This window comes from Microcebus murinus, chromosome 8, assembly GCF_040939455.1.
Source record: "Microcebus murinus isolate Inina chromosome 8, M.murinus_Inina_mat1.0, whole genome shotgun sequence".
In the NCBI taxonomy this organism is placed as follows: domain Eukaryota; kingdom Metazoa; phylum Chordata; class Mammalia; order Primates; family Cheirogaleidae; genus Microcebus; species Microcebus murinus.
In genome coordinates this window covers 55,927,013-55,942,267 of record NC_134111.1, presented here as the reverse complement: position 1 = coordinate 55,942,267, position 15,255 = coordinate 55,927,013, and the positions used below count along the sequence as shown (strand labels likewise).

At 42.6% G+C, this 15,255-nt stretch overlaps 1 protein-coding gene across 45 annotated transcripts in view; it reads left to right on the top strand.

Annotated features, from left to right (window-relative positions):
* Positions 1–15,255, top strand: part of TTN (titin) — a 273,099-nt gene that overhangs the window by 243,894 nt on the left and 13,950 nt on the right. For all 45 annotated transcript variants that reach the window (XM_076005692.1, XM_076005688.1, XM_076005677.1 and 42 more), the window contains 20 exons: positions 164–466; positions 566–871; positions 984–2,750; positions 3,057–3,350; positions 4,058–4,345; positions 4,464–4,763; positions 4,866–6,932; positions 7,034–7,336; positions 7,435–7,740; positions 7,836–8,126; positions 8,222–8,518; positions 8,637–8,942; positions 10,401–10,706; positions 10,792–11,073; positions 11,260–11,853; positions 11,976–12,263; positions 12,346–12,645; positions 13,096–13,398; positions 14,142–14,444; positions 14,562–15,146. In XM_076005692.1, coding sequence (XP_075861807.1) covers positions 164–466; positions 566–871; positions 984–2,750; positions 3,057–3,350; positions 4,058–4,345; positions 4,464–4,763; positions 4,866–6,932; positions 7,034–7,336; positions 7,435–7,740; positions 7,836–8,126; positions 8,222–8,518; positions 8,637–8,942; positions 10,401–10,706; positions 10,792–11,073; positions 11,260–11,853; positions 11,976–12,263; positions 12,346–12,645; positions 13,096–13,398; positions 14,142–14,444; positions 14,562–15,146 — 9,789 coding nt within the window. The remainder of the gene's footprint in view (positions 1–163; positions 467–565; positions 872–983; positions 2,751–3,056; positions 3,351–4,057; positions 4,346–4,463; positions 4,764–4,865; positions 6,933–7,033; positions 7,337–7,434; positions 7,741–7,835; positions 8,127–8,221; positions 8,519–8,636; positions 8,943–10,400; positions 10,707–10,791; positions 11,074–11,259; positions 11,854–11,975; positions 12,264–12,345; positions 12,646–13,095; positions 13,399–14,141; positions 14,445–14,561; positions 15,147–15,255) is intronic.

Here is a 15,255-nt window from a genome sequence, read left to right as displayed (position 1 = left end):
AAAGAATTTTCTTTTGCGTCACATCTTGTCTCCTGACCATCCTTTTCACAATGTGTAAAATGTAATTAATGAAAGTCATATTCTTGGATAGGATTTGAATATAGAAAGAATTTATCGGTAACATAGATCCTTATAACTCATTTTCCTTTCTTTTTCTAAATAGTTACACCTGGGCCACCAGGCACACCAGAAGTGACAAAGATTACCAAGAATTCAATGACTGTTGTCTGGAGCAGGCCAATTGCAGATGGTGGTAGTGAAGTCAGTGGCTACTTCCTTGAAAAACGAGATAAGAAGAGTCTGGGATGGTTTAAAGTACTAAAGGAGACTATCCGTGACACCAGACAGAAAGTGACAGGACTCACAGAAAACAGTGACTATCAATACCGAGTTTGTGCTGTAAACGCTGCTGGACAGGGTCCATTCTCTGAACCATCAGACTTCTACAGAGCTGCTGATCCTATTGGTAAGTGCTCATACATGCAGCATCTTCACCCATATCTTCTTTTATGTGACTAAATTGTACATGAGTGTGTAATGACTGTGCTGTGAATGGCCATTCCAGATCCTCCAGGTCCACCTGCCAAGATAAGAATCGCAGATTCAACTAAGTCATCCATCACCCTTGGCTGGAGTAAACCTGTCTACGATGGGGGCAGTGCCGTTACTGGCTACGTTGTCGAGATGAGACAAGGAGAGGAAGAGGAATGGACAACTGTCTCCGCCAAGGGGGAGGCCAGAACTACAGAATATGTGGTATCTAACTTGGTACCTGGAGTCAATTACTACTTCCGGGTATCTGCTGTAAACTGCGCTGGACAGGGAGAACCTATAGAAATGACCGAACCTGCACAAGCTAAAGATATACTTGGTATGTACCTACTAGTGTGTTTATGTTTTTATTTTTTTATTAAAGTGCTTCAAAAAATCCCTTATTTTCTAGCTTTTAAAATTCATTGTATATGTCCATTTTATGTCTACAGAGGAACCAGAGATCGACCTCGATGTGGCCCTCAGAACCTCTGTGATAGCTAAAGCTGGGGAGGATGTACAGGTGTTGATTCCCTTTAAAGGCAGACCTCCACCGACTGTCACATGGAGAAAAGATGAGAAGAATCTTGGCAGTGATGTCAGATACAACATTCAAAACACTGATTCATCTTCATTGCTCACTATTCCTCAAGTTACTCGCAATGACACGGGAAAATATATTCTCACAATAGAAAATGGAGTTGGCCAACCAAAGTCTTCAACCGTGAATGTTAAAGTGCTTGATACACCAGCCGCCTGCCAGAAACTACAGGTTAAACATGTTTCTCTAGGCACCGTCACTTTGCTCTGGGAGCCTCCTCTCATCGATGGAGGATCTCCCATAATTAATTATGTTATTGAAAAGAGAGATGCCACAAAAAGAACATGGTCTGCAGTGTCCCACAAATGTTCCAGCACATCCTTTAAGCTAACAGACTTGTCAGAGAAAACGCCATACTTCTTCAGAGTTCTTGCAGAAAATGAAATTGGAATTGGCGAACCCTGTGAAACTACGGAGCCGGTGAAGGCTGCTGAAGTTCCAGCCCCAGTACGTGACCTCTCAATGAAAGATTCCACAAAGACTTCTGTTACCCTCAGCTGGACCAAACCTGACTTTGACGGTGGGAGCGTCATCACAGATTACGTTGTGGAAAGGAAAGGTAAAGGTGAACAATCGTGGTCACATGCTGGCATGAGCAAGACGTGTGAGATTGAGGTTGGCCAGCTGAAGGAACAGTCAGTCCTGGAATTCAGAGTGTTTGCCAAAAATGAGAAAGGACTGAGCGATGCTGTCACTATTGGGCCAATTACGGTGAAAGAACTTGTCATTACACCTGAAGTTGACCTGTCAGAAATCCCTGGAGCACAAGTAAGCGTGAGAATTGGGCACAATGTGCACCTTGAATTACCTTACAAAGGAAAACCCAAACCATCTATCAGTTGGCTGAAAGACGGCTTGCCACTGAAAGAAAGCGAAAATGTTCGTTTCAGCAAAACCGAAAACAAAATTACTTTCAGTATTAAGAATGTCAAGAAGGAGCATGGAGGGAAATACACCGTAATTCTTGACAACGCGGTGTGCAGAAACTCATTCCCCATCACAGTCATCACCCTCGGCCCACCATCAAAGCCCAAAGGACCCATTCGATTTGAGGAAATCAAGGCTGACAGTGTCATCATGTCATGGGATGCACCTGAAGATGATGGGGGAGGAGAAATTACCTGCTACAGCATTGAGAAGCGGGAAGCTTCACAAACGAATTGGAAGATGGTCTGTTCAAGTGTTGCCAGGACGACTTTCAAAGTTCCTAATCTAGTCAAAGACTCTGAGTACCAGTTTAGAGTTAGGGCAGAAAACAGATACGGAGTCAGCCAACCACTCGTCTCAAACATTATCGTGGCAAAACACCAGTTCAGGATTCCTGGCCCTCCAGGAAAGCCTGTTGTATACAATGTGACTTCTGATGGCATGTCACTAACTTGGGATGCTCCAGCTTATGACGGTGGTTCAGAAGTTACCGGATTCCATGTTGAAAAGAAAGAAAGAAATAGCATCCTCTGGCAAAAAGTTAATCTATCACCAATCTCTGGAAGAGAATATAGAGTTACCGGACTAATGGAAGGTCTGGATTACCAATTCCGCGTGTATGCTGAAAATTCTGCTGGCCTGAGCGCACCTAGCGACCCAAGCAAATTTACCTTGGCTGTTTCCCCAGTAGGTAAGCGATTATAATTCAAATATATTTAATTCGGCAGTTGAAGGCGTTAGTAACAAATGAATCAAACACTGCTTTTCTTCTATATCTTCTTGTCACTCGAGAACTGGTCATGTAAAGCAAGGAGAATGACTTTAAATCAGTCTAATAAAATAATTTAAACTTCTTTTTAAAGACCATAAAACAGAAAATTGAGACTAATGATGAAAACGAGTTTGGGGGATTTTATTCATTCTATTTTTGTTCCATTGATGATTAAGACCTGGTTACAGACCTAATGATGCATTTAACTGCTTTATAATTTTTTAGATCCACCTGGCACTCCTGACTACATCGATGTCACCAGGGAAACCATCACACTTAAATGGAACCCACCACTGCGTGATGGAGGCAGTAAGATCGTGGCCTATAGCATCGAGAAACGGCAAGGGAGCGATCGCTGGACTAGATGCAACTTCACTGACGTCAGTGAATGTCAGTATACAGTTACAGGACTTAGTCCTGGCGATAGATATGAGTTCAGAATAATTGCAAGAAATGCTGTCGGAACTATAAGCCCACCCTCACAGTCTTCTGGCATTATTATGACAAGAGATGAAAATGGTAAGCATTTATGGTTGGTTTCCAATGTGACTAAGAGCATTCACATTTTTAAAAAATACTTTTGAGTTCTGGTCTGTAAAACGGGAGCAGAAACATCATTTCATACAGATTATGCAAGGTTGCTATGTAGACGAATTTGGTCTTTCTACCTTTCAGATGAATATAAGAAAAAAAGTAATTGGCATCAATTCTTTCTACCATGTCTATTATTTCACTCTATTCCCATATAAAAAGCAGCAAGTACAAAGGAGATTTTAGCTTTGTAATTTTAGTCACTTATAATAAATAAAGAAAAATGCCCTCAAGAATAACTAGCCATCTTCACTGAAGCTATTAAAATACAAATACATTCAACAACATAATCATCACCTTGCTTGGGTACAGCTGATGGCCTCTTATAGGAACTTGTTTGAATAGGAAACAGTATTAGGAAGTAAATGATCTGTAAATGTTTCCTTTATCTTTTTACAAAGAGCAATACATAATAAATAACATGTCAGATATAACAAAGGAAATAATCTATTAATAGACAAATGTTTAACTCTATAGTCTACATTCTCAATTACTAATCTTACTTTCAAAATAGCCTTTGGTAGCGTAGTAGTCATTACCCTTCCAGGCTTTATGATATAGTGCTAAAGAAAAATATATTTATGTATGTCTTTATTAAACCAGACTAATAAATAGTCATTCTATTTCTTTTATAGTTCCACCAACAGTAGAGTTTGGCCCTGAGTACTTCGATGGTGTCACTGTTAAGGCCGGAGACAGCCTTAGAGTTAAAGCTTTGGTACAAGGACGACCAGTACCTCGCGTAACTTGGTTCAAAGATGGAGTAGAAATTGAAAAGAAAATGAATATGGAAATAACTGATGTCCTTGGATCGACCAGCCTATTTGTTAGAGATGCTACTCGGGACCACAGTGGCATATATACAGTGGAAGCCAAAAATGTATCTGGTTCCACAAAAGCAGAAATTAAAGTGAAAGTACAAGGTACTTTTGAAATAGCTTCTTAATGTTATAATTTATGAGACTTGGATTAGAGACCCTGCCTGATTGTATTTTAATGGGCAAGGAAAAGGAAACTAACTCGGGAACCTTTTTCTTACAGATACACCAGGAAAAGTAGTTGGGCCGATAAGATTCACCAACATTACTGGCGAGAAGATGACTCTGTGGTGGGATGCTCCACTCAATGACGGCTGTGCTCCTATCACCCACTACATAATTGAAAAGCGGGAAACCAGCAGACTTGCTTGGGCACTAATTGAGGATAAATGTGAAGCCCACAGTTACACTGCCATTAAACTCATAAATGGCAATGAATACCAGTTCCGTGTTTCTGCAGTTAACAAGTTTGGTGTTGGCAGGCCACTTGAGTCTGACCCAGTCATTGCTCAAATACAATACAGTAAGTTGGCATTTTTACTAAGTGGTACTACGGCATAAGATTAACTTTCCAGGCAAATGTGTCTAATCAGTTCTGGGTTTTGTCTTTGTTTTCATTTTACAGCTGTTCCTGATGCCCCTGGCACTCCAGAACCTAGCAATGTCACAGGCAATAGCATCACCCTGACATGGGCAAGGCCAGAATCAGATGGTGGCAATGAAATTCAACATTATATCCTTGAAAGAAGAGAAAAGAAGAGCACACGATGGGTCAAGGTGATCAGCAAAAGACCAATCTGCGAGACGAGACACAAAGTCACTGGTCTGACAGAAGGCAATGAGTACGAATTCCACGTCATGGCGGAAAATGCTGCAGGAGTAGGCCCCGCGAGCGGCATCTCAAGACTAATTAAATGCAGAGAGCCCGTCAGCCCACCAGGTCCTCCCTCAGTGGTCAAAGTGACAGACACATCAAAGACAACTGTGAGCTTAGAATGGTCTAGGCCAGTGTTTGATGGCGGCCTGGAGATCATTGGGTATATTATTGAAATGTGCAAAGCTGACTTAGGAGACTGGCACAAGGTGAATACAGAGGCATGTGTGAAAACAAGATATACAGTCACTGACCTGCAAGCAGGGGAAGAATACAAATTCCGAGTTAGTGCCATCAACGGTGCTGGAAAAGGAGACAGCTGTGAAGTGACCGGCATAATTAAAGCAGTTGACCGATTAACAGCTCCTGAGTTAGACATCGACGCGAACTTCAAGCAGACTCACATTGTCAGAGCTGGGGCCAGTATTCGCCTCTTCATTGCCTACCAAGGTAGACCTACGCCAACGGCTGTGTGGAGCAAACCCGACTCTAACCTTAGTATTCGGGCTGATATCCATACAACAGACTCCTTCAGCACCCTCACCGTGGAAAACTGCAACAGAAATGATGCAGGGAAATACACCCTAACCGTGGAAAACAACAGTGGCAGTAAGTCAATCACATTCACCGTAAAGGTGCTAGACTCTCCAGGACCACCTGGCCCAATTACCTTCAAGGATGTGACCCGGGGATCCCTTACGTTGATGTGGGATGCACCTCTCCTTGACGGTGGTGCCCGAATCCATCACTACGTGGTGGAGAAACGTGAAGCAAGCCGCCGTAGTTGGCAGGTCGTCAGTGAAAAATGCACTCGTCAGATCCTCAAGGTCAATGACCTGGCAGAAGGCGTCCCATACTACTTCCGTGTTTCTGCAGAAAATGAGTATGGTGTTGGTGAACCCTACGAAATGCCAGAACCAGTTGTAGCCACAGAACAACCTGCTCCACCTAAGAGACTTGATATCATTGACACTAGCAAATCCTCTGCAGTCTTAGCTTGGCTGAAACCTGACCATGATGGAGGCAGCCGGATCACTGGCTACCTGCTCGAAATGAGACAAAAGGGATCTAACTTCTGGGTGGAAGCTGGTCACACCAAACAGATGACTTTCACAGTGGAGCGCCTTGTTGAGAACACTGAATATGAATTCCGTGTAAAGGCCAAGAATGACGCTGGCTATAGTGAACCCAGGGAAGCCTTCTCTTCTGTCATCATTAAGGAGCCTCAAATTGAGCCCACTGCTGACCTCACTGGAATTACCAATCAGCTCATAACTTGCAAAGCAGGAACCACATTTACCATCGATGTACCAATCAGTGGTCGTCCGGCCCCCAGGGTAACATGGAAACTAGAAGAAATGAGACTTAAGGAAACAGATCGAGTGAGTATCACAACAACAAAAGACAGAACCACTCTGTCTGTAAAGGACAGCATGAGAGGTGACTCTGGCAGATACTTCCTGACCCTAGAAAATACAGCTGGTGTTAAAACATTCACCATCACAGTTGTGGTCATCGGAAGGCCAGGTCCGGTAACTGGCCCCATCGAGGTCTCATCTGTCTCGGCTGAATCCTGTGTCCTGTCATGGGCTGAACCTAAAGATGACGGAGGCACTGAAATTACTAATTACATAGTTGAAAAGCGTGAATCAGGTACGACAGCTTGGCAGCTTGTCAATTCCAGTGTCAAGCGCACTCAGATTAAAGTCACTCATCTCACAAAATACATGGAATATTCTTTCCGTGTCAGTTCAGAGAACAGATTTGGTGTCAGCAAGCCTCTTGAATCAGCACCAGTAACTGCTGAACATCCATTTGGTAAGAAAAATGAAAATAATATTTATTATCTCTCTATTATTAAATATTTCCCCTGAATTTTATAAAACTGTATTCACGTTTGATACCTTTTTTATATTTAGTCCCACCAAGTGCTCCTACCAGACCTGAGGTATACCACGTGTCTGCCAATGCCATGTCTATTCGTTGGGAAGAGCCCTACCACGATGGTGGCAGTAAAATCACTGGCTACTGGGTTGAGAAGAAAGAACGTAACACCATTCTTTGGGTGAAAGAAAACAAAGCGCCGTGCTTGGAGTGCAACTACAAAGTGAGCGGTTTAGTAGAAGGGCTGGAATACCAGTTCAGAACTTATGCACTCAATGCTGCAGGTGTTAGCAAGGCCAGTGAAGCTTCAAGACCTGTAATGGCTCAAAATCCAGTTGGTATGTATCAAAATTTAAGGATACCTTTGCTTATTATCACTGGTACTAGTAGGACTCAGAGTTGTATTTTTTTAACCTTAATTTTGCATCCCTTCTAGATCCACCTGGCAGACCAGAGGTGACAGATGTCACGAGATCAACAGTATCACTGATTTGGTCGGCCCCAGTGTATGACGGAGGCAGCAAGGTTGTAGGCTACATCATAGAGCGTAAGCCAGTCAGTGAGATAGGAGATGGTCGTTGGCTGAAGTGCAATTATACCATCGTATCTGACAATTTCTTCACCGTGACTGCTCTCAGTGAAGGAGACACTTACGAGTTCCGTGTGCTAGCCAAGAATGCTGCAGGTGTAATTAGCAAAGGGTCTGAATCTACAGGCCCTGTCACCTGCCGAGATGAATACGGTAGGAAATAGTCCATGTTCTCTTTTTAAATGATCACAGTTCATGTGAAAATAAATGGTCAGATATTCATTCGCATCTATTTTCCCTATTGACAGCTCCACCCAAAGCCGAACTGGATGCCCGATTACAGGGCGATCTGGTTACCATCAGAGCAGGTTCTGATCTTGTTCTGGATGCTGCAGTTGGTGGCAAACCTGAACCCAAAATTATCTGGACCAAAGGAGACAAGGAACTAGACATGTGTGAAAAAGTCTCTTTGCAGTACACTGGCAAACGAGCAACTGCTGTGATCAAGTTCTGTGACAGAAGTGACAGTGGAAAATACACTTTAACAGTGAAGAATGCCAGCGGGACCAAGGCGGTGTCTGTCATGGTCAAAGTGCTTGGTAAGCATGTCAAATGTCCTCGCATTTCTATAGCATTTTCAAGTGTAGGCAGAAAGAATGGTCTTCATCGTGGCTTGTCATTACGCCTGTTCCAGATTCCCCTGGCCCATGTGGAAAGCTCACTGTCAGCAGAGTCACAGAAGAGAAGTGCACTTTAGCCTGGACCTTGCCTCAGGAAGACGGAGGAGCAGAAATAACTCACTACATCGTGGAAAGACGTGAGACTAGCAGGCTCAACTGGGTGATTGTTGAAGGCGAATGCCCAACCCTATCCTACGTAGTCACCAGACTCATCAAGAACAATGAATACATATTCCGAGTGAGGGCAGTAAACAAATATGGCCCTGGTGTGCCTGTTGAAACAGAGCCAATTGTAGCCAGAAACTCATTCAGTGAGTATTAACACTTTTAAACAATTTGGTGCCTGAAATGTCATGGGATCAGGGGTGTCGTGTCAATAGTGATTCTATGCAGTTCTAATCATCCTTACTTTCATAAAAATATCAACAGCTATTCCATCTCAACCTGGCATACCTGAAGAAGTCAGTGCTGGCAAAGAGCATATCATCATTCAGTGGACAAAACCTGAATCTGATGGTGGCAATGAAATCAGCAACTACCTCGTAGACAAACGTGAGAAGAAGAGCCTGCGCTGGACACGTGTCAACAAAGACTATGTGGTGTACGATACCAGGCTGAAGGTGACCAGCCTGATGGAACGTTGTGATTACCAGTTCCGGGTGACTGCAGTGAATGCTGCTGGTAACAGTGAGCCCAGCGAAGCTTCCAACTTCATCACATGCAGAGAACCCTCATGTGAGTTCTAAGAATTATGCATAAATCTAATGCCCATGAAAACCATATGACAAATAATTTTCCAACATGCCATTTCTAAGAATTTGTAGGATTCATGAATGGTCTTGTATGCTTAGTACTGTGATCTTAAATATAGCCTAAGTCAGAGAACATTTTAACTACTATATCTGTTGATAAGTTAGCAATTAGCATTGCTAAAAATTATTGCAGTATTTTCCAATTAATGAAAAAAATAATCTACTGCCAACACGCAAGTTATATATTTATAAGTTTTTGTAAGAATAAAGAAAAATGCTTTACTGATAATAACTACTGAAAAGAAAAAAGGCAAAATCCCTTTTAAGAAGTGGCTTAGGCCGGGCACAGTGGCTCATGCCTGTAATCCTAGCACTCTGGGAGGCTGAGGCGAGTGGATTGCTCGAGGTCAGGAGTTCGAAAGCAGCCTGAGCAAGAGCGAGACCCTGTCTCTAATATAAAAATAGAAAGAAATTAATTGGCCAACTAATATATGTAGAAGAAATTAGCCAGGCATGGTGGTGCATGGCTGTAGTCTCAGCTGCTCGGGAGGCTGAGGCAGGAGGATCAAGTTTGAGGTTGCTGTGAGCTAGGCTGACGCCACGGCACTCACTCTAGCCTGGGCAACAAAGTGAGACTCTGTCTCAAAAAAAAAAAAGAAGACGAAGAAGAGGCTTAGCAAGAGCATAAAGTTTCTAGTATTTTAATAAGTTTTTAACAAAATAATCCTTACAAGAGCTTCAAATATAAGTGGCAAATCCTTTTACAGAGTCAGAGCCCAAGAACTAAAAGCAATAAGTCATTGGGACTGAATAGGGCAGGGGTCCTCAAATTATGGTCTGCGGGCCACATTCGGCCTGCCGAGGACATTTATCCGGCCCCCTGGGTGTTTTTGCCCCCACTGCCTGTCCTACTTAGCCAACTCATCCCGGGCCCACAGTGCCCATGAGTGGAATGTGCGCTGCACTCTCCCATGGCCCTCCAACGGTCTGAGGGACAGTGAACTGGCCCCCTGTTTAAAAAGTTTGAGGACCCCTGGAATAGGAAAAGTTGAGGAAACTGATTTCTATATTCATTAGAAATGTAGAGGTGGCAAGTGATATTAACACAGTGAAAGACAAGCAACTAAAGAAAAGTCCTGAGAAAGGGGACTTTAAGTGATGAACTTAGCTAACAGAGAAGAACACAGCAAAGCTAGCCAAAATGAGAGGAAAGAAACATCTACCTTCCTAAAGCAATTTAATCCTTAAGATAATAATAAGGATAGTGTAGCATGCAGTGCTGCCTTGTATGTAATATCAGAAGAGCCCAGTTACAAAGATTATCTTGGTGAGTGGGGGACAAAGAGCAATGATGCTTTTATGAATCTTCAAAACCAAAAATACAAATTTCAAAGCTTCCTTATTTGCATAATATATGCGTCCCGCTTTTTAAATCCCACAGACACCCCTGGACCACCTTCTGCTCCAAGAGTTGTGGATACCACCAAGTACAGCATTAGTCTGGCATGGACCAAGCCCACATATGACGGTGGTACTGACATCATAGGATATGTTCTGGAAATGCAAGAGGAGAACACTGATCAGTGGTACCGAGTGCATACCAATGCCACAATAAGAAATACTGAATTCACTGTACCAGATCTGAAAATGGGCCAGAAATATTCCTTCAGAGTTGCTGCTGTGAATGTGAAAGGCATGAGTGAATACAGTGAATCGACTGCCAAAATCGAGCCCGTAGAAAGAATAGGTATTTATACTATAAGCTTTTAGGCAAATTACATTCTCCTCATACCTGTCCATGAATTAATTAAATTTTGACATTTACATTTCAGAAATTCCAGATCTTGAGCTTTCAGATGATCTAAAGAGGACTGTGACCATCAGGGCTGGGGCCTCCTTGCGCCTGATGGTGTCTGTGTCTGGAAGACCACCTCCTGTCATCACGTGGACCAAGCAGGGTATTGACCTTGCAAACCGGGCAATTATTGACACCACCGAGAGCTACTCGTTACTTATTGTGGACAAAGTTAATCGGTATGATGCTGGAAAATACACAATTGAAGCCGAAAATCAATCTGGCAAAAAATCAGCAACAGTCCTGGTTAAAGTATATGGTAAGCATTTTTCTTAAAATTGACTATATGCTATGAATAGATTCTCCACTAAGATACACCTGTACCTGTGATTGCTCACCTCTCTAGAGAGGAACTATGTTGATTATATCCCCCACCCCCAGAAAAAGGAAATCTATCAACCAATCAGGCAAATAGGAAGTATGGCTCTTTCATTCTATTTTTCAGATACTCCTGGTCCCTGTCCTTCAGTGAAAGTTAAGGAAGTATCACGAGATTCTGTGACTATAACTTGGGAAATTCCCACGATTGATGGTGGAGCTCCAGTCAACAATTACATCATTGAGAAGCGTGAAGCTGCTATGAGAGCATTCAAAACAGTAACTACCAAATGCAGCAAGACGCTTTACCGAATCTCTGGACTGGTAGAAGGAACCATGTACTACTTCAGAGTGCTGCCAGAAAATATTTATGGCATTGGAGAACCTTGTGAGACATCTGATGCAGTTCTGGTCTCAGAAGTACCTTTGGTGCCTACAAAGCTAGAAGTGGTTGATGTCACCAAATCAACTGTTTCCCTTGCCTGGGAAAAACCACTGTACGATGGTGGCAGCCGACTCACTGGGTATGTTCTTGAGGCCTGCAAAGCTGGCACCGAGAGATGGATGAAGGTCGTCACCGTAAAACCCACAGTCCTAGAGCACACTGTTGTTTCCTTAAATGAAGGTGAACAGTACTTATTTAGAGTGAGAGCACAAAATGAGAAAGGTGTGTCAGAACCAAGAGAGATTGTCACCGCTGTGACTGTTCAAGACCTCAGAGGTAGGTACCAAATAGCCAAAAAATAACAATAACAGTAAAGTAAAATGGATGTATTCAGAATTCATGACACTTTATCATTAGAAATAATGCTTAAGAATAAGTGCCTGATTTCTTTCTCATAGTGTTGCCAACAATTGATCTATCTACTATGCCTCAAAAGACCATCCATGTCCCCGCTGGCAGACCAGTAGAGCTGGTGATACCCATCGCTGGTCGTCCACCTCCTGCTGCCTCTTGGTTCTTCGCTGGTTCTAAACTGAGAGAATCAGAGCGTGTCACAGTTGAGACTCATGCAAAAGTAGCAAAATTAACTATCCGTGAAACCACTATAAAAGATACTGGAGAATATACTCTTGAATTGAAGAATGTTACTGGAACTACCTCAGAAACCATTAAAGTTATCATTCTTGGTAAGGATGTGTGACAAAGGTACAAGCAATTGGTTGTATTTGAAGTGAAAATTAATTTCCTGGACTTCTTTTTCTTTCACAGACAAGCCCGGTCCACCAACAGGACCTATCAAGATAGATGACATTGATGCTACGTCAATTACCATTTCCTGGGAAGCACCGGAATTGGACGGTGGTGCTCCACTGAGTGGGTATGTGGTGGAACAACGTGATGCTCATCGTCCAGGATGGCTGCCAGTTTCTGAATCAGTGACTAGGTCAACATTTAAGTTCACCAGACTCACTGAAGGAAATGAGTATGTGTTCCGTGTGGCTGCAACAAACCGCTTCGGGATTGGCTCTTACTTGCAGTCTGAAGTCATAGAATGTCGCAGCAGAATCAGTAAGTCTTTGGACCCTTCTGCCATTCTCCCCACCTCTGATTCCAAATGTTAATAAAAAGGAATTTCTTTTTAATATGCCCTAATGTAAATAAAAATAGGTCTCAAAATCAACCCCATGGTCTAAGGTTTCTAAAAGAGAAGAAAGAGTTAGGAAGGGAAAAATGGGAAGAAGATAGGGAGGGAGGGAGGGACGGAGGGACGGAGGTAGGGACATAGGACTGCCCATGTTGTAGTGAGAAAAAAAAAATACAGAATACATGCTTAATAAATGTTTGTAGAATTGAAGAAAATGAGGAACAGCAAGAAAAGTACAAAAGTGAAAGCATTGGAAAAAACAATTACAAGTGTCCTTTGAAAATACCAACTGAAAGCCAAGACACATAGAAATATATGAGTCATTATTTTAATTTTTTCATATTGCCATGTTGTGTTTGCCTGTCTTGCTGCAGGTATTCCTGGACCCCCAGAAACATTACAGATACTTGATGTCTCCCGTGATGGCATGACACTTACTTGGTATCCGCCAGAAGATGACGGTGGCTCCCAAGTGACTGGATATATTGTGGAACGCAAAGAAGTGAGAGCAGATCGATGGGTCCGCGTAAATAAAGTACCTGTGACGATGACACGGTACCGCTCCACTGGCCTTATTGAAGGCTTAGAATATGAACACCGTGTCACAGCCATTAATGCAAGAGGGACTGGAAAACCAAGTCGTCCTTCCAAACCTACTGTTGCCATGGATCCAATAGGTAAATACATTTTGTATCAGTCAAGTTTCTTGAGATACAATTTATGTGTGGTAAAATTCACCCTTCTGAAGCTTATAGTTTAATGATTATCAAAAGTCATGCAATCACCACCACAATCAATATAGAATATTTTTATCACCCCATAAAGTTCTCTTGTGTCCCTTGGTAATCAATCACCTTCCCACCCCAGCCTCTAGCAACTTCTGGCAAATAATTTTTTTTTCTTTTATAATTTTTTTCTGTATGTTTTTAGTTGGCCAATTAATTTCTTTCTACTTTTAGTAGAGATGGGGATCTCATTCTTGCTCAGGCTGGTTTCGAACTCCTGACCTTAAGCGATCCACCCACCCTGGCCTCCCAGAGTGTTAGGATTATAGGCATGAGCCACCGTGCCCGGCCCTGGCAAATAACTTTTTTAAATTTTTTTCCCTCGAGTCTATTTTCTTGTCTTTAAAATGGGATTCATAATATATGCCCTCTATCACAGTTAAAATTTTATAATAAAACACGTTGATATTTCTGAAAGCACTTTAAAAAAACTGTTGATGAACGTAAGATATTACTAGTGATTACAAAGAAAGCACATTTAAGACGAAGGAAAAAGCAAAAGGTTTAGGAATTTTTAACTGACAAAATGAAATGATAGCATCTGTTTCAACAACTCACTGAATTTTTTTAGGTGGCACAGTTGATTTTCAACTTTGTAGCACCTTTAACAAGTACTACCTTATTCTTACTCCTAGCTCCTCCAGGAAAGCCACAAAACCCAAGAGTTACTGATACAACAAGGACATCAGTCTCCCTGGCCTGGAGTGTTCCAGAAAATGAAGGAGGATCTAAAGTCACAGGCTATTTGATCGAAATGCAAAAAGTCGATCAACATGAATGGACCAAATGTAACACCACCCCAACCAAGATCCGAGAGTACACTCTAACACACCTACCTCAGGGTGCTGAGTACAGATTCCGTGTCCTAGCTTGTAATGCCGGTGGACCTGGGGAGCCTGCTGAGGTCCCAGGAACAGTCAAAGTCACCGAAATGCTGGGTAAGACATATGATCCCTTACTTTCTGTTATAATTGCCTTAAGACTTATTTCCTACTCCTCTCCCCCACCCCTGCCCCCTAAAAATGCTAAATTGAAATCCTACATTTTTCCCCCAGAATATCCTGACTATGAACTTGATGAAAGATACCAGGAAGGTGTCTTTGTGAGACAAGGTGGAGTCATCAGACTTACCATACCAATCAAAGGAAAACCATTCCCAATATGCAAATGGACCAAAGAAGGCCAAGATGTCAGCAGGCGTGCCATGATTGCAACATCTGAAACACACACTGAGCTTGTGATCAAAGAAGCAGACAGGAACGATTCTGGCACTTACGACCTGGTTCTGGAAAACAAATGTGGCAAGAAGGCTGTTTACATCAAAGTCAAGGTGATAGGAAGTCCTGACACTCCAGAAGGGCCACTTGAATATGATGACATACAGGCCCGCTCTGTGAGGGTCAGCTGGAGACCTCCTGCTGATGACGGTGGTGCTGACATCTTGGGCTACATTCTCGAGAGACGGGAAGTGCCGAAAGCTGCCTGGTATACCATTGATTCCAGAGTCCGAGGTACATCTCTGGTGGTCAAAGGCCTCAAAGAAAACGTGGAATACCACTTCCGGGTTTCAGCAGAAAACCAGTTTGGCATAAGCAAACCCTTGAAATCTGAGGAACCAGTCATACCCAAAACACCACTGAGTAAGTGCTCTTTCACCATAGAACTGTAAACATTATTTCAGTCCTCTTCTGTTTTTAAATGAAAGCCATCGGTTTACAAAATTTGGGACTGTACTCTAACGCATGGGTG